We start from the raw sequence: 18,079 nt of genomic DNA, 5'->3' as shown, positions 1-18,079 counted from the left end.
TTACAAATAAACTAATAATTATAACTAATATATTGTAATTTAAAGGCATGTGTACAACATATCAAATTAGCATACATCAGAACCAATTTGTGTTGTTGATTTTAATATTAGACTATTAGAGCGAATTAACCTATATCAAATTTAATAGTAAAAACATTATTTTTGTTTGTACACCAATGTGTTAAGACATTTTTATTTTTAATAGGTAGTTATAAGCATTTATAAATACAATTATTTTACATAATATGTGTACTCACCCAAAAAACCAACATACGATCACATTCTAAGGTTGATAATAGGTAAATTTAGTATTTACAATAATATTAAAGATAACATAACGAAATCGGTTGTGTTGAAAGAAAATTGTATTGTTAAAATATAGTAAATTAAATGAGCTTAATATGCTTATTATCAGGGCTTGGAACTTATAGCATTTGCATATCCATCGTAAGTGATGTAAAACAGAGCAGTGTTCACCGATACATTTTATAGAAAGGAGAATTCAAATATGAAATTTTATTTTGCATATTTTGGGGTTTTTCGCATATTTTTTTTTTTTTTTTGGTATACTGACTCATATTCAACAATTTTTAATGATAATGGATAATAATATTGTTCAAAATGTATTAATAATTGTTGCACATGAACCTGATTTATAAATACTTAACAAAAGTAATTTGAAACGATTGAAAACCATGTGGTTATCTACTTATCTGAGATGGCTTATTGAAAAATGTTCGATATGCCTACTAAATACTTATACTCGTTATCACTCGGCAAGTGAAGAACATAATTTATTTTATTATTTAATTTTTTATTAATTAATAATCTCATTAATTATATTTAAATCACAATTTGTTTTTATATTTATATCAAATAAATTCTTTTTTTTCATTATTAATGTATATTTTCAAGTTTATTGGTTCATATATAAGCACATATTTTAGTGCTTTAAGTCCCAAACCCTGCTTATTATGGAGCATCGTCTTAATTCTTTAAACAAAAAAACTGAATAGTTAATTATACCATTTTTGTGGTCATCTGATTGTATTGTTTGACTGTTTTCTCAGCAGAAAACGTATTAAAGAAACCTTAAGCAACAGACCAGCTGAACCCCCTTCCCAAAGTGGCATTCCAAAAACTTAATACACTCCATATATTATGTATTTTAAATTGCTCACTGTTTCCCTATACAGTAACTGATGAATTAGATATTTGTATAATATACAGCTTCTGCACTGATTACCAGATGTTAACATTTATGATTACACATGTTAATTTTGTAATCAAGTGTAAACAAAATTCAAGTTACTAATTTTACACGAAAATTTATACATTTTATTACAAATACCTTATTATATAATAACAATTTCACTATGATTTTAATTTGAATCACAATTTACTTTGGCCACTTAATCCAAATCCATTAGCATCTGCCATAAAATTATTTAATTTTTATTCTAGAACACGATTTTCATGAATTTTTCGTTTTCTGTAATTCAATATCATGGCAGCAATTTCCATTTGACCTGATCCTTCGGTTAAATAAGTATTTAAATGTTGCTGTGCTACTCGAGCATCATTAAATATCAACCTCTCAAGACAGTCAAGTCTATTAAAGCATGGCAGATTATCATCTATATTTTGAGCCCAATCCATTGTCTGTTTAAATCTGTCAATGAATGTCTACATAAGAACAAGAATAAAAAACAAATATAATACCTATTTATTTTTATAATGCAGGTGTTATAATAAATTATAAATTTGTGTTAATTATTACTTGAATTAATGTTCTTCGGACTTCATATGCTTCTCGATGTTCTAATTGAGACAAAAATTTTCCAAATAAATAGAAATGCTTACACAACTTGAATAAATCAACTACGTTTGCATCAGCCGTTAAGACACCTCTAAAAATATAAATAAATGTTTGAATATAGCTTAAATCAAAAAATCAAAAAATCAAATATAATATTAGTTAATACCATACATACCTGTAAATTTCATTATATGCTTTGGGCATATCAAATTGAATTGATTTTCCTGCTAAAAACACTTTAATCATCCATAAGGGAAGTTCAAATTTTGGATCAGATTCTTCATCTTTTTCAGGGTTAGTCGAATCTAAAAAATCTAAAAAAATATATGAAAACTTTTATTTTACTACTCGCTGCATTTTCCAAACTATATTACATAATACCTATCTTAAATAATGTTTTCAATTTGAACTAATACACATCACAGCATACAAATAAAATAAAAGTGAGGGTAAAAGTGTATACTTTTATAGATTTATTTGAATATGAAAAAAAAAATAGGTAGATAATAGTCTGAATGAATCTAGAGAACAAAATCAATGGAAAAAAGGCCAAGGGGAACCAAACTTGACTTATTTATCTATACAACTAGGTAGCTGATATTAATTAAATATAAATGAGCTGATATGGCATAGAGACATAGTATACTGGTATTAGACACAAGAGAAGATCATACTTTACAATAATAAAAATAAAAACTTACCAAGATATTCAACTTTTTTAATAAATGAACATTGAATTTTTTCTTGAGCAGCCATTATGGCATCAATTGAGAAGTAATGTGGTTTTATATTTCTGAACATCCTAGTCTGCGAAAATTATTTTGAAATCATAAACAATTTATATAGTATTATAATGATGTAAAAACGATATTATTAAAAAAAGAATGCAACATACCGGCTATATTATATTGTTCTGTGATTATACTCAATATTGATACAAAAAAAAATGTTTTACTGTCAGTTATTTGACGTATAAATTAACAACAGTAGTCCCGATTTGTGTTTTAAATAAATATAACATAATAAATCGGTGAGGAATTCGTTTTTTTAAATCACTAAACCGTTAGAGTAATATGGCGTTACTCCAAATTCCAATAACAGATATCTTTATTATATATTTTACCAACTATTGTATACAGATAAATGTATTATCACAAAGAAAGCTCTTGTAAATCATGAAGGCTAGAGATAAGGAAGTAAAACTACCGAAAAAAACGTCCCGTAAAACATTGCACACTAATTTCTCCACCAGTCAGCGTGGCGGTCAAACCTAGGCTAGCTCGGAGTGTAATATTAACCCGTATTAGATAGGGACATACTCGACTTTATTACCTTTATTAAAAAATTATAATTATAAAACTAAAAATCGTATTTAAATTATAACTACACCATCGTATTCAACGAAAATTTATCTTTAAGAATAAATAACTAAAATTAATATTAGTGTTCAATGTTTACGTAATAAATGTTCATATAAATAGTAACAATATGTAAAATGTGGTAGATTATTACTATAGGTTTCTTTAAGTAAATATTTAGGCTATAAATAGACTTGCTATGGTAAAATTATCACTGAAAATATTGAATGTATACAGTTCTACAGATTTATACAAAGCAGTATTTAAATTTTAAATACATTTACTCAAATATAATATTGCTTTTTTTTGTTAACTTTTCATGGGCCATCATACGAGCATTATCAGTGGGGCCCAATATTCTGTTGAGATAAATAAAAATAAAGACACCCTTAATACGTAAAAAAGAAACAATGTTTTGGTGGGAATTTAAATTGTATTTAGTGTATCGAAAAAGATTTAATTTAAACAGTGCAACAATTGTTATGATAAATACATACAATATTACAATGTACATTGTAATATGTGCCAATACAAAAAGTATAATGTCTTAAAAGTATAATAATCCTTCTGCCGAGGAGTCACGCGCCGCCGTACCCTGAAACATGATAAGTTTCCGCGGGTCCTGACGATGCTGACGTCCGTGTCCCTAGCGTTAGCTCTCAATCACCGCCTGTCGTGCCTTGCAGTCATCAGAATTACAAAATAGACAATAGTAGTATCTTTGTTAGGTCAAAATAAAAGTACCATAGTCTTCCACTGGAGCGTTTTTTATTGGGATTGTAGGTTGATATTTAGTTTTAATTGTCCCTCCTTATTGTTATTTGCTAAATTGACCCTAATAATTGCAGTAAAATAATGCAACTTTATATAAGTGGTATCAACCATAAGCTGCATTCTGTGATATTATCAACAATTTCTTATCAATTTTTGATTCTGACATCGAAATTAATGAAAATATTTGTTTTTTTATTATCATTGATTATTATCTACTTATAACTTATCTATGATAATTATTATTAATTTGTTAAAGCTAAACGGTAATAAGAATAACTCATATGTATACTTATTTATTATTTACTTTATACTTGCCTATAGTATTAAGTCTTTATTATTCAGCATTTTAAATTTCAAATAATTTAGTATCATATTAATTAGTATTTGCTGTTTAGGAAGTTATTTTAAATACTTTTTTATAATTTAAATTTATAGGTATTCATATATAATATTATTTAAGTTCTTAGATGTCTTGTTTACTTGTTACAAAAGTATAAAAATGTACACACAAGACAAATAATATCATTCTTTGGGCATTTAATTTATATATTGTTTATTCAATTAATTAGTTTACTACAACCAAGGACAATGACTTCAATATTACAAAAAGTGTTGGATATCCCCAGTGTACTTTCTCATTTATTGGAGGTTGATAATAAAGGTAGGTTCTGCGAGTTTCTAATAGACAATTTTTCTTTAGCACTTGCACTAGTGTAATTAACCTTTGACTAATTTATTTAATCTTTGAAATAGATATTACCAATTGCAAAATTTTGGGTCAGGAACAAAATGGAGAGTTTATCCTCTGTTGGAACTTGAGAGGTCAAGGAGGATCCTGTACTGCTGTAGGATTGTTTTTTTACACCATCAAAAAAATACAAGTGAATATTAATTAAATGTTATAACTACTGTGGTGTTCTAGGGATGGTCATCCCAAAAATTTCTTGGAAGTAGAAATGTTTCTGAAATGCCTTTTTTGGTACTTATCAGTTATCCTTCATAGTGACTACCTACCACAGGTTTACACTGAGTTATATAATTTTAAGACAATTTTATAATATTCAAGACAAAATAATATAAGTAGGTAGGAGTCTGCCCCCAAAAACTTTATGTGTAAAGTATAATAAAACTGATGTACTGCTGTCAACCTTCCAATTCCCTATAACGCAGAAAAATAAATAGTTAGAGCATAAATTTATTTTTATTTTTTCTAAAATTACTAGGTTTCATAGTAAGTTTTGTATATAATATATAAAAATATATGCTCTAACTATTTACTATCTATTTATTTTTCTAAGCTCTAATAATATCAGATCTATCTTAATTTATTTTTTTTATGTAATTTTTTATTTGTACATACAACAAATATCATATCTAGTTTTGTTTTAAATTGATAAGATATTTTTTGAACTTGTATAGCTAATTGTGTGAGTAGTTAATTCAGTACATAGTAAATTAAATAATTAAATCTCTAGAAAATTGAATACTTATCTACATAATGTAGAACCTTAAGAAAAAGTATTAATATAAAATCTTAATTATGAAACAAAATAATTTGTTTTGAACTATTTAATTTTCAGGTTTTAATTAAGTTCAAGCATTTGGTGAATATTGTTCAAGCTTCAATCAATTATAAAAACACAGTTCTTGGTAATACTATTCCTTGTTACTAGATATTAGTAAATTCAATTTTAAATATTTACTTTCAGGCTATGTAACCAAAGAGCCATTTGAAGACTGTGTGGAATATTATCGTGTTTTTATCATCCACCTTGATTATCCTAATTTTGAGCCAGTTGATTTAAACGTTAACAACCGTCGCCAAACCATGATTCAATTTTTATACAGGAAACGTAAACAGCCAGACAATGATCGCTTTTTAGTTTTTATTCACGAAACATGTAAGTTTCCATTTTAAATTATTTTATTCTCATAATGTTATTTGAGAAATTATTCAATAAAAAAAAATCTAAACCTAACAACTGATAATTGTATTTAGCTATAACACTTTATCAAGTGGAGGAAACTGATAATGTAAAGGTGAACAGTTTTCATAATAGCATGCTCAGCATTATTTTATAGTTTGTCTCTTATTTACATTATAATTATTTAATTGAGTTTTATTGTAATTTTTAGAATCATTTAAATATAAAAAAACAAGAAAAGGTTGTGAATCAATTTTCATGGGCTCAGTGGGAGCCACAACATCAATGTTTATTTTACATTCATTATTCAAATATGGCTAACAGTAATTCAGACGAAGCTAGTCTCTCTGCTTTACAATTTCATGATGAGCCTCAACATGAAACTGTGGTATTTATTTAGTGTATTTGGTGCAGTATTGTTGTTTTTAATAATAATTCCAACATTAAATAATATTCTAGTTAAATGTTCCATTAAACCTGCCAAACCGAAAGAGAACGGCAGAAAATCTTTCAAATGGTTATTTTGATATTCCCGTACCATTATGTGTTCATGACAGTATGTTAGATGTCCGTGTGTTATCAGATGCACGAGGATTTGTTGCAGTTTGTCATTATTATTTATATCAAGTATGTACCTATTGTGTTACATTTTTATTTTTAAAACTATACTGTTATATGGGATTTTATTTTTATCCCTTAGCAATATCTAATACTCATAAAAAATATGGAAAGTTATTAAATGCTGGTTTTTTTTTTATTTTAGTGATTGGTTGTAAAAACCTAATTAATTTATCGACTTAAGTTATTTGCAAAAAATATTTATGATAAATTTTTCATATTGGCAAATCTATACTAATTGACCAATAAATTTTAATATGTGAAACACTTAGGTTGAAAATTAATACTGTTAATTTTAGGGAGTTAGTGCTCCGTTGGCCAATGATCATTTGAGAACAGTGTATTTGGCTTTTTCCGTTACTCTTCTGCACCATGGCAGTGTAGTTCATTGCAATATAGCCGGTGTTCCTATGGTTCGTGCATACGAGTCTCGTCCAATATTCACTATGCAAGGAGGTAGTTTTAAATTTTCAACTTCTGAATATATTCAAAGTCAAATCTTGTTATTTTATTTATCTTGACTAATTGTTGAGTTTTTTTTATTGCAAGTCAATTAGTTACACACAATATTATAAATACAATTTTTAGTAATTGCATGAAAATATTTAAATCTGCATCCTAAATATTTTGCATGGTGTGATAGGTATAATTTATTAATGATGATAATGTATACAATTTGTTTAGTTTAGTTGAGTTCAATTCTTTAAATATTATTTTACTGCTTGATGATGATTTTATGGTATTGAAAATTTGGTAGCTCTAAAATAAGTAATAATTGAAAACCAACCTTAAAGTTCTGCCTAAAATTGTTACACGATCAATAGATGAATGGGTTACTTGATCCTTTTGAAGCACTATCTCTATGACTATGTAATGGTGTTTATGAAACTTTTTTTAATAATACTGTTAAGATGTTGAAGACAATAGTACAAAAAAAAGGTAAGATAGTTTTTAAGCAGTAGATACTTATACTAATAGAACAAATATTTAGTACATTGCCTATTTTCATATTAATTAATTTTTATTGTCTTCATTTATTTAGGGCTCAAACCATTTTTATACATAAATATATTTCAACTATACATTTGTTTTATTGATCAAATAAGTAAATTAATTGTTTTTTCTTTTATTATAGATCAACATTTATTGGTTCACTTTCCCAACATGTGTACATTACTTCTGGATGTAGGTCCTGATCATGAACCAAATTGTCATATTGTCATACCTTGTGTAGATGAAAACAGAAGTTGGAAGAGTACAATTGCCACAACAATTGGATCGGCGGGCACAGTGGTGGATTTGTCTACTATGGCTGTATTTGAAACAAAAATCACTAAACGCCACTTAATTGAAGCATTTAAACAACCAGATGCTGTACTTGCCAATCAACAAGCCATATTGCACTATTTTATTGTACATAGGCGAGACATGGATATTGTAAACCAAGTAATGTTATTTATATTTAACTCTAAAATTGTATGATATATACATCATAATGACTATCGACTATTTTAAAATGATGTAGCTTTTAAATTCAGTTGTGGACAATGGTTTAAATATTAACTGTTCAAAGTTGCTGCAAGAAATATTAGTAGGAAGTGCTTTTGCCCAAGTGAAGCGCAATTTACTGTCTGACGCTGTAAGCCTCGCTAGATATTTACCTATTACAATATCTAAACATAATATTCCACTAGAAATTAAGGTAATTACTTCCATTTTAAATACAAATTACAATTGTTTACATTGCTAGTTATTCTCTAAATGATACTTTTTCTTCAAGAAAAAGTAATTCATTGTGTTTGCCAAATTTTTGTAAATTTGTTGCATTCATTAAGTGGTTTTCTGTATCTATTTATCTGTTACTTTCTTTTTGTAATTTTTTTTCTATTATTCAAAAGAATATAATTAATTTTTTCCGTACAACATAGGTGAATGGATATACACTTGCACTTTCTCAAGAAATGTTAGAAAACCCTAGAGTCATGTTGTTGTCTCCTCGACAGAGAATGATACCATTTCGTGATGACTTGTGGACACGATTATGGGAACTATTACCCGGTGGATCAATTGTAGAAGACAATGCTACTTCGAGGCAAGAGATTCCTCGTTTTTCAAATACAACTGTTGCAGTCAAACTTAATGTGTCATTAGTATGTTATCAGGTATTACTAAATGTGTTTAAATTGACTAAAGTAATTCAAATAAGGATCTTTAACTTTTATTTTTAAAATTTTTAGCCCGAAGTCCTTTCTCGATGTAGCACACCTCTGTCACCTGGAGGATCAATGCTTGCCAACAGCATTGCCAACATTGCAATATCTGATCTATCACACTCGTTTCAATCATCATCGGTGCAATTACCTTTTGTGGAAACCGACACTTCAGCAGCCAGTAAACAAGAACATGTCATCTCTGTTGTGAGCTAAACTAATAAATAAAATATAAATAATAATTTTGTTTTTGTATGATATAACTTGATTTTGTATTCTTACAGAACCTACGAGAACTGAGCATGCATCTACTAAAACAAAGTTCGATGCGCTCTAACAAACTTCGTAGCCGGTCCATGTCTGAACCCAATGCCATGCATGTGCATGCTGTGGCCACCAAGTATGCATCATCACAGTTAGAGATCTCAAGGTCACTGTGTGCTCATCTTACCCTGGCTGCTGGTGTAGATGCAAGATTGCATAAGCAAATTGGTTTCCAACTCATGTATGCTAATATCAGTAATACTAGTAGAAGATAATAGATAGTATTTAATTATGTCGCTGAGTAGTTATTTAAATTTGTTTTATTACTATTTGTAATCATCGTAAACAGTATCCTAATTTTTATAATTTATAATCTGGTATTTGTATTTTTGTAAAATAGTTTGCTCTTAAATTTTCCTAGTCAATCTAATTTGAGTGATTAGTTTTTGAATTATATAAGTTTTAACTAAGGATAATATGTTTATGGTATTGGATAAGTATCTATGGGACCTTAAATGATTTGAAAATGTTAGTAAATACTTTTGATCTATCAATATAAAAATTTGTTGAAATGGTTTAAGGATAATAAATACTACATCTATTTTTACATATAGCTTATATGTTTTAATAACTTAACTGCTCATTAGAATTTTGGTTTAGATACATAACAGTTTTTAAGAAAATCATTGGTTTAACATTTTTTAGTGAAAAGAGTGGTTTTCATTTGAAAAATAGAAGTTTGTATTGGGACAAACTCCTTAAGTAGTGTAAAAAATATCAGGATTTGTAAATATGGTCTTTAAGTAGGTATACTTAAGTATTCTAAAAATCAGAATTTGAATAAAATATGTATTTACTATTAAAAGAAAAAAATGGGGGAGGGGGTGAGCATATTTAAAAAATTACCCCGTAGTAGTTAGTTTCATATTTCGGAGATGTAAATGAAATACTATTTTATATTAAATACAGAGTCTAAACTTGTAATTAGTTATTGTTGTATTATAGTTTTTTTTTGGCTTTTCAGTGATAACATTGAGGATGAGCAACGGCGATTATTGTTGATGGTGTTACAGAGACTTATACATGCTGCAGACACATTGGCTTTCCCATTACCTCAAGGTTTCCCATCATTCATCACATACCTCGGATACAAAGTAATGTCAGCCACTATGTTTGGTCAATATATTCGATGCAATACATTTCTGCTCAACGTGGACGTTATGAAAAAAATACTAGCAGGTGAGTAATTATTTGCCATAAATCATGCATATTATTTTTCAATTTGTAAAGCTGCAAAAGTTACAATAAAAAAACTCTTAAAATATAAAAATAACAAAAATGAATACTTATAAACAAGGATTATTATTTAAAAGTAAATAATATTAAGTATGATTTTTTTAATCTAAGACTTATTATTTTAAAATTAAAATAGCAAAATCAGATGGCGTATAATATCCTTGGTTATTTTACTCTAAGTTCTTGATTCTTATCATACAATTTTGAAAAAAAATCTTGTATGAGAAATGGGGACCTTGATTATTATAGATTTATAGCTAGTGCAAGTTAAAGTTGAGTGGAATATTTTACTAATTTACCTAACATATACTGTTAACAGATATAGTAGATAACAAAGAAGGAGTGTTGAAAAAATTAGATCTCTTACAGAGTTTACCACACTCAAGAGCTAAACGATTAATGAACCAATGGTCTCATCCTATGTCTGTCCTGTTGAGAGCAAGAGAACATGCTGCCGAGATTTTGGGTGGTATGTCTATCAGGACATCCAATTACCGCCGCAATGTAAAATACCGATCAAATTCTGGTCAGTTTAGACTTCGGGTCAAGTACTTAAACTCCATATTATCGGCAGTCATAACACATTCATATTGTTATTATTTTTTGTACCTAGGTGTAACTTCAGCATTTCCATCACAACATCGTATGTCACCACTGGAAACATTTCTAGAACTCCTCACAGCTAAAGGCAAGTATAGTTTTTAAAGATTATTAGAGTTGTAGTAAAATTTTATTATTTATTTTTTTTAAGTTTTAGTGAAAAAAATCTTATTGATAGTAAAAAATATTTACTACTTACACTTGATGTACACTAACAGATAGAATCCCTAAATGTTGTTTTCAAATTAATTAATTTATATTATTACCTTACGTATTTCCACTATTTACAGATAATTTAAAAAAATTATCCCAGTTTGTCAGTCAATATTTTCTGGACTCTTCAACCCGAATACAAATTATTTTAATTGTGGTCCCATTTTATGTAATAAGTTATTTGATTTTCATTGTATAATGTTTATGTATTTATATTTTGTTTTTAGCCATGCTGGCTGATATTGATTACAATCTTCTCGTTGACGCTACTGTGGCATCCACAAAAGAAAATATGTTCAACTAAGAATTAAAATACATATATTTTATTGAAAAGTTGCACGTAAGAATAGTCTTTTATAATCTTTGTGTATAAATTAAATATCCTATAATATATATTTATATTGTATTGAAATACAATCTAATAATTAAATTTGACATAGAAGAAAAAGATCATAATATAAATAGTACCATAATAGGAATTAAATTACATGATACCAGTCGATTTTAATTGTGTATTAAACATCGTAAATTAATTATAATAACAAAGTCCATTAAAATAAAAGTGTTTGTGTTTACAAAGTGTAAGATTTATAAGCCGAAGCCCAACCAGTCGTAGTAGTCCATTGTGGGAGCTGATTAAATAATTTTTTCAATTCAGGTGTGTATTGATTTGGTCCGTGCATTCGATGCCCGGATAATCCAACTTCAATTTGAGGTCCCACATGAGTTTTTGGAACCTATTTAAAAATCAATATTAGTTATGAGATACTGAGATCAATTTGCACAGAAGCAATTATAATTTAATCAATTTATATTATTTACCTCAATATCAATCCAAAAGTCCCATGGAATAATATCATTGGCACATGAATAATACACAAAATAAGTAGGACGACCATTCCAGTATGGTCCTTTGAGAGGTTCACCACTGCTGAAGCTCCAATCTTTCAGCTTGATATCATCATATAAAGACAACGTAAAAGTTATATGGTCAGGTCCTGTACATCAGAAGAACGTTGTTTTTATTTTAAACTGTATTAAATATTCTGTAAAATTAAAATACATGAATACATACCAATGGCAGAGAAGGAAAGCCTCTGGACATTATTGAGTCTGTAATCCCTATATGTTAAATTAAGACTCAATGGTATATCAACATCTAATGGTTTTGTGTCAATCCAATGAGTTTTCCTAAAGCATTTAACAGTTTAAATTATTTATACATAAAATGTACAGACAGTCAACAAACCATATGAATGTGATAACAGGTATAAAATATGGTAGCCCACAGTACAGTTCTCTGTTACACTCATCCTGGGTTATTTGACGTGCATTCATTAACTCAGGGGCATGTCTGACAACTGAGTGTGGACTATTCACATCCAGATTTACAATCCACAATCCATTTTGATGGTCCCTCAGGGAACCATTATAGTTGTAAAAACTGCGTTCGACATGCTAAAAACAATAATAAAAAGTCAAATTAAATTTACCAAAGTAATGAATAAAGAAAAAAAAAATTACCGCTATCATAAATCGTTGAGGTGCCAAATTATTAGGATCGCCGGAATACGGAAATCCGAGTGGTGTAAATACTAAAACTAGAAATGAAACTAATAACACAACTGCTAACGAACTAAACACAGTGTACACTTTTTGAAGTAGTAACACCAACGGATTCTGAACAAAAATAATAATATTATGTATTAAGAGTTATCAATTGTCATTGTGCTTTTCATAATATAACTTACATAAAAGCTGAAGACAAGAGTGAACATAGCTGATGTTATCAGTGACATTACTGATTCAGCATGGTTACCAGATCCTGATCGACCCATGATGGGGACGACCAGGAGAAGCGCCGCTTGTATCATGTAAGCAGACAACATGAATGGTATTAACATACAGCCCCAATGTAACCACAATACTTTATAGCCTAATTATTACAAAAAAACGATATTAATTTCTGAAAACTCTTGGCAATTTAAAACCATTTTACCGTAATTATTATTCAGTATGGTGTTGTGTAATACAATACTGATTGTATTGCAAGTAACAAAGAGGGCAACTGCAAATCCTGACCTAATACGCAGTAACACACATAGCAAAAGAATCATAATGTACAGCAATTGATTGCCATCACGAGAAATGCAGTACATTAAGGACTGTGGGTAATGGGTTCCTTTTTTACCCTGCGAACAAAACCAATCCGTGACTTAAAGTATAGAATAAAATATTTATTTTCAATAGCCTTACCCAAAGGAATTTACGACCGAATAAAACCAACAGCACCATTGGTACTAAGATAGTTGGTGTAATATATAAAAATAGCAGCCAAGCTGGTTGAGCGAACCAACTCAAACAGCGGTCAAGCAGCACTACAGTCAATGACAATAGGGCTATCGTGAATAGAGTGGCTAACCATATTAACACAATTAAGCTTGAGCACTTAAAACACGATTTAAAATAGTCTTTAACATTGAAACCTAAAAAAAAATTAATATTAATTAAATATATGACTACGTCCAACATATTTTAAATATTAAAAGTTAAATGTTATTAAATATTAAATGTTTCACCTGTAACATGAGTATGACTAGCATTGTACAAAATGACTAATAGAGAAACAATAATAACACTAATATTGATTATATCAGATAACACTTCACTCCAGTGAACAATAAATATACCCAAAAAATCAAAAAACACCTAAAAATAATTAAGAAATTAATGCATATATTTATAAAAATAAATAAATAATAAATTGTTTACTAAATTTCCTGTGCTGTACTTTTCAACATCTGATATTTGTACAGAGTTCACTAGTTTCAAAATTAAAGGTAACATATTATCTCCAGTCCTTTGAAATGTACCTAGAGGAATTTTATCTACTGTGTCTGACTTAGTATGGTAAACATAACCATTAGCTGACCAAGCAAAATCAAGACCTTTAAAAAAACAAAACTTTAAGTTAAAAATATTATGATTCAATTATTAAAGTGTCATACCAGAAACACGACCAAAGTCACGGAATATTCTATAATCAGTATCGCCTGGTATGATGCCGCTTTGAAATATTTCTTGAGCCATAGAAGAGGCTAAAGGATAGGGTACAGCATCCGAATAGGCCTAAAAATTAAAAAGACCATATTTAATTTGATACATTTAATCAATCTTGAATTTTAAGTTATACTTCCAAAAGCCATGGATGATTAGGGCCAACTTGAAACAGTATTTCTTTACCGCCAGCACCACAAGCTTCCATATTGATGAAAGCACGTATACTAGAAGCCCATTGATGTTGAGTAATGAACCCATGTGATGCCTGCATCATATTTTCTTCGGCTCCATTAAAAAGAAAAATTATGTTGTTTTTTAAAGGAGTTTTAAGACGTGATATTACACGTAATAATTCTAACATAATGGCACAACTAGCACCATCATCGCTTGCCCCTAAAAAACAAAATTATTTATAAGAATTTAAAAATACTAAAATATATTTTATATTACCAGGGCTGTCCACAACTGAATCAAAATGGCAATTAATCAGTAAACTGTGACGAGAAGTTTGAACAGGACCAATTTTAACAACAATATTTTGTACATTCCTGTATACATTAGTCATGCCATCGAGGAATTGCAATGAAAATGCACCACTAACTCTTTGTAGATCCCATTCGACTTTATGCGAAGAATCAGATTCTTTAACAATTGTTTTAATTTCATCTAATAATAACTGCACAGCTAAAATTTCATTTTCTTTGCTTCCTACAGGCCTAGGTCCCATTGATGTCAATTTAACCAAATGATTTCTGGCTCTTTCAGCAACAAATCGGTCTGGATAATTGTGTTCATTAGAAATTGTCACAGGTTCAGGTAAACTTTTTTCTAGTATAGCCAAAACTGTATAAATAGCAACCGATATTACAATACATAATAAAAAATGATGAGGTCCTGCAGGTGATCGTATTCCTTTAGAGTTGTTCTCATATTTAAATGCTGCATCTTTCACATGTTTAGGTAAAATATCATACTGTTTTGATGATTTTGTTCGGAAACGTAATTTTGAATTGAAATTAGAAAATGGTTCATTCTAAACAAAAATATACAATAAATTATCAATGTAATAAATTATACTCCGATTGTAACAAAGAAAAAAAGCTTCATTACATTGGCACGAATCATGATTAGAAAATCCTTTGTTACTTAGTAATCTTTGGCTCCATTAATTCAATAAATCCTAGAATGTGAGGATTGCAGATTTGATGAGCTAAATTTTTTTGAATATTGAGAGGAGGTGTTCCTTGGTAATCATCCTGATATAAATTAAATATAATACAAAATTTAACAATGTCATAATCTTAAGAGTTAATAATTTATTACTTAAATAGAATTTATTGGCTATAGAAAAATCTTAAAATCCCTAATAATTTTAAAGAATTAACATTTTTATCAAACACTCTTTATACTCACTACTAAGATTTCAAAGCACTCACATAAAATACTTCATTAAAATAACTAATATAAACTATACCAAGTAAAAACCAATGAAATAATTAATTTTAATAACAGTCTTGTACCTAATAGGTATAATGGTAAATTTATTATTTTTTACAATAGTTGTTTTATTGCTGAAGCACAAATAAAACGTGATAATAAATAATTATTTCAACAAAGTGCTTTGTTAGACAAATATAAAAGTAACAAACATACGGAGAATATAATCAAGAATGAAACACTGAACATGAAAATGTTACTTAATTAGAGAAACTCAAACTGCAATATCTACAGATCTTTACTATATTAGGTAAAACTACAATTTATTATATATTTTATTAATCGACGCTTACCCGAAAACGTAATAGGTAAAATTAAAATTTTTTTATAGGAATCGTTTTTGACCGCACGTTAATCAGTCTGGGAGATTTTAATACTGACAACTAACGTCTGATTATATCTGATAAATGATTGTAATTCGAAAACGGCCTATTACAGTTTCCTTTGTGACTTATGCATTAGTAATGTAAAGGATTCCGTAATATTTAACAATGCGTTATCGGCGCAACTACAACCGTACTATCAATTCAAAGTAATAATAAAAAAAAATAATAATAATAATATCACAGTCGCATCTTATCAACCAACTTGTATCACGGAATAACAACAATTATTATTCACCACCACAGATATATAGATATAATATTATTATACAATAGTGGTTATTGTATATTATATGATATCTATATCTGTGCAATTATTGTATTTTATTATTCTGTATTTCTGTGTAGCAGGCTCGTATCAGCAGCAGTAAAACAATTCCAAACTCCAAAGAGTAGTCATACTATATTGTGGTGTAGACGTACACACAGAGACAATATCGTGAAAAATGTAAAATATTGTAAAATAATGCGTACGTGATTTTGGTTCGATCGTATCGTTGATTATATATAGGTACTTCATGATCAAATATCAATGACCGTACCTAATTATTATTTATTAATATTTAATTAAGGGTAAAGGCCAAATCCGGTTAAGAGCTTACACTTTACGACATAGCGATTAGCAATAGACACATTGCACACGGTAAACAATAAACACTGAACATACCTACCACTTATAAATAAATTATAGAAACAATTGAATATTTTCGTAGAAGTCGTTTGAAGTACATTATGGATACCTACTCACCCATAGGCAAAATTATCAATAAAAAAAGTGTTGTATCAATCTAACGCTGTAATGTAAATGTAATCATATGTGTGAATAATAATTAACGGTGTACCTACTAGTGCAGTTATGTTTGGTTTAATTTAGAGCAACTATTAAAAATAATTAGAATACCTTATATTTTATAATATCTGAACAGTAAAACGATAATAACGATCAAAAATCAAAATGCATAAATAAATAATAATACAACACATTTTGCCATCCATTATGTTTAGTGTTATGAATTCAGTCATCATCACTGTAGTTGAAGGTACCTATAATGGCTACATACTAAACCCTCGACTACCGGCTACCCATATATACAGACTACTGAGTGATTTTTTAAGCATGCTCACTAATTTTTCCTTTTAAGATTTATTGAAAAACTAATTTTTAGAATTTTTAAGTGTAACTAAAGACCATTATTTTCAAATTTCTGTTTTTTTTTTTGTACTACTTTAGGAGTGTTCTGTGGCGATACACACTTTTATTTCTCATATGAGAATCCCTTTTGTACTGAAAATTATTAAGCGGATGATTTTCTTGACAATTTGTATGTATCTAAATCAAAATTCCAGTGAGTAGTTCCTCAGTTACTAAAATGTTTATACTAACGATAGTAATCCCTAAAAATCGTTGTATAAAAATAAAATTAATTGTTACCTATATTATATATGTAGTATTTATTATACTTGGATAATTTTAACAAATTACTTATATTTATAAGTCAATAGTAATTAGTAATTACTAACTTTTTCAAATCGTCGAAGCCGCCTATATATTTTATCAATTACCATAGACATATTATCCTTAAAAAAACTATTCGCTTGAATTCTGTTGGTATTTGAAAAACGGATCCTCCTTAAGTGGTACAGAAAATTGTATAGATTTGAAAGTATGGTCTTCAAATGTATTTAAAATTCGAAAATCAGAATTTGAATACATGCATAATTTAAGCATAAAAATTGGGTGATCAATGAGCATGCTTAAAAATCACCCTGAATATATATATATATTATACATTATACACGTATGAAGTATAACACTATTGTATATTATGAATTATGGCGTATAAGTGCATAACTGCGCAGAATGGCTGTTGGACATAATGGATAATAATATAATTTTACATTTACAACAGATCATAATCTTTGTGTTGACATTGAAAGAACGTACTGCGGTGCTGCCTCATCATTTGTCCAATGTCCATCATACGTAGGTATTTATCGGATATTACCAATTCGGCCTTCTGGTGGTAGACAGTAGAGGTTAGGTATTTTTATTTTTATGCTG

The 18,079-nt window shown here is 28.6% G+C and overlaps 3 protein-coding genes across 10 annotated transcripts; 1 reads left to right on the top strand and 2 right to left on the bottom strand.

The window, feature by feature from the left end:
• Positions 1–603: 603 nt before the first annotated feature.
• On the bottom strand, positions 604–5,768 carry LOC111028931 (DNA replication complex GINS protein PSF3). Of its 2 annotated transcripts, none has more exons than XM_022307733.1 (5): positions 5,655–5,768; positions 2,521–2,626; positions 1,995–2,133; positions 1,781–1,910; positions 604–1,686 (listed from the first exon to the last, which is right to left on the bottom strand). In XM_022307733.1, the coding sequence occupies exons 1-5, from the start codon at positions 5,679–5,681 to the stop codon at positions 1,456–1,458; spliced, it is 633 nt and encodes a 210-aa protein (XP_022163425.1). In that variant the 5' UTR covers positions 5,682–5,768; the 3' UTR covers positions 604–1,455. The 2 variants fall into 2 exon arrangements, with proteins under 2 accessions (XP_022163425.1, XP_022163430.1); XM_022307738.1 differs by lacking the exon at positions 5,655–5,768 and adding an exon at positions 2,715–2,986.
• Positions 4,175–11,656, top strand: LOC111028909 (protein pigeon). 4 transcript variants are annotated; one of them, XM_022307707.1, is made up of 18 exons: positions 4,175–4,214; positions 4,521–4,612; positions 4,705–4,832; positions 5,532–5,601; positions 5,661–5,852; positions 5,951–5,991; positions 6,088–6,264; positions 6,336–6,503; positions 6,794–6,950; positions 7,630–7,940; positions 8,020–8,196; positions 8,423–8,656; positions 8,732–8,911; positions 8,989–9,209; positions 9,993–10,207; positions 10,584–10,790; positions 10,878–10,952; positions 11,305–11,413. In XM_022307707.1, exons 2-18 carry the CDS (start codon positions 4,540–4,542, stop codon positions 11,379–11,381), a joined length of 2,703 nt encoding a protein of 900 aa, XP_022163399.1. In that variant the 5' UTR covers positions 4,175–4,214; positions 4,521–4,539; the 3' UTR covers positions 11,382–11,413. The 4 variants fall into 4 exon arrangements, with proteins under 4 accessions (XP_022163399.1, XP_022163409.1, XP_022163416.1 ...); XM_022307717.1 differs by lacking the exon at positions 4,175–4,214 and adding an exon at positions 4,257–4,386; XM_022307724.1 differs by lacking the exon at positions 4,175–4,214 and having other exon boundaries at positions 4,444–4,612; positions 10,584–10,812; positions 11,305–11,656.
• Positions 11,386–16,653, bottom strand: LOC111028887 (endoplasmic reticulum metallopeptidase 1-like). 4 transcript variants are annotated; one of them, XM_022307685.1, is made up of 15 exons: positions 16,492–16,653; positions 15,248–15,393; positions 14,588–15,170; positions 14,271–14,530; positions 14,086–14,206; positions 13,850–14,025; positions 13,657–13,786; positions 13,334–13,563; positions 13,077–13,269; positions 12,829–13,013; positions 12,602–12,757; positions 12,327–12,535; positions 12,153–12,268; positions 11,900–12,075; positions 11,386–11,814 (listed from the first exon to the last, which is right to left on the bottom strand). In XM_022307685.1, the coding sequence occupies exons 2-15, from the start codon at positions 15,260–15,262 to the stop codon at positions 11,650–11,652; spliced, it is 2,715 nt and encodes a 904-aa protein (XP_022163377.1). In that variant the 5' UTR covers positions 15,263–15,393; positions 16,492–16,653; the 3' UTR covers positions 11,386–11,649. The 4 variants fall into 4 exon arrangements, with proteins under 4 accessions (XP_022163377.1, XP_022163381.1, XP_022163365.1 ...); XM_022307689.1 differs by lacking the exon at positions 16,492–16,653 and adding an exon at positions 16,223–16,243; XM_022307673.1 differs by lacking the exon at positions 16,492–16,653 and adding an exon at positions 15,928–16,158.
• Between the last annotated feature and the right edge of the window lie 1,426 nt (positions 16,654–18,079).

Source organism: Myzus persicae, unplaced genomic scaffold, assembly GCF_001856785.1.
Source record: "Myzus persicae strain clone G006 unplaced genomic scaffold, MPER_G0061.0, whole genome shotgun sequence".
NCBI classification, from domain to species: domain Eukaryota; kingdom Metazoa; phylum Arthropoda; class Insecta; order Hemiptera; family Aphididae; genus Myzus; species Myzus persicae.
This window is presented reverse-complemented; position numbering and strand designations above follow the sequence as displayed.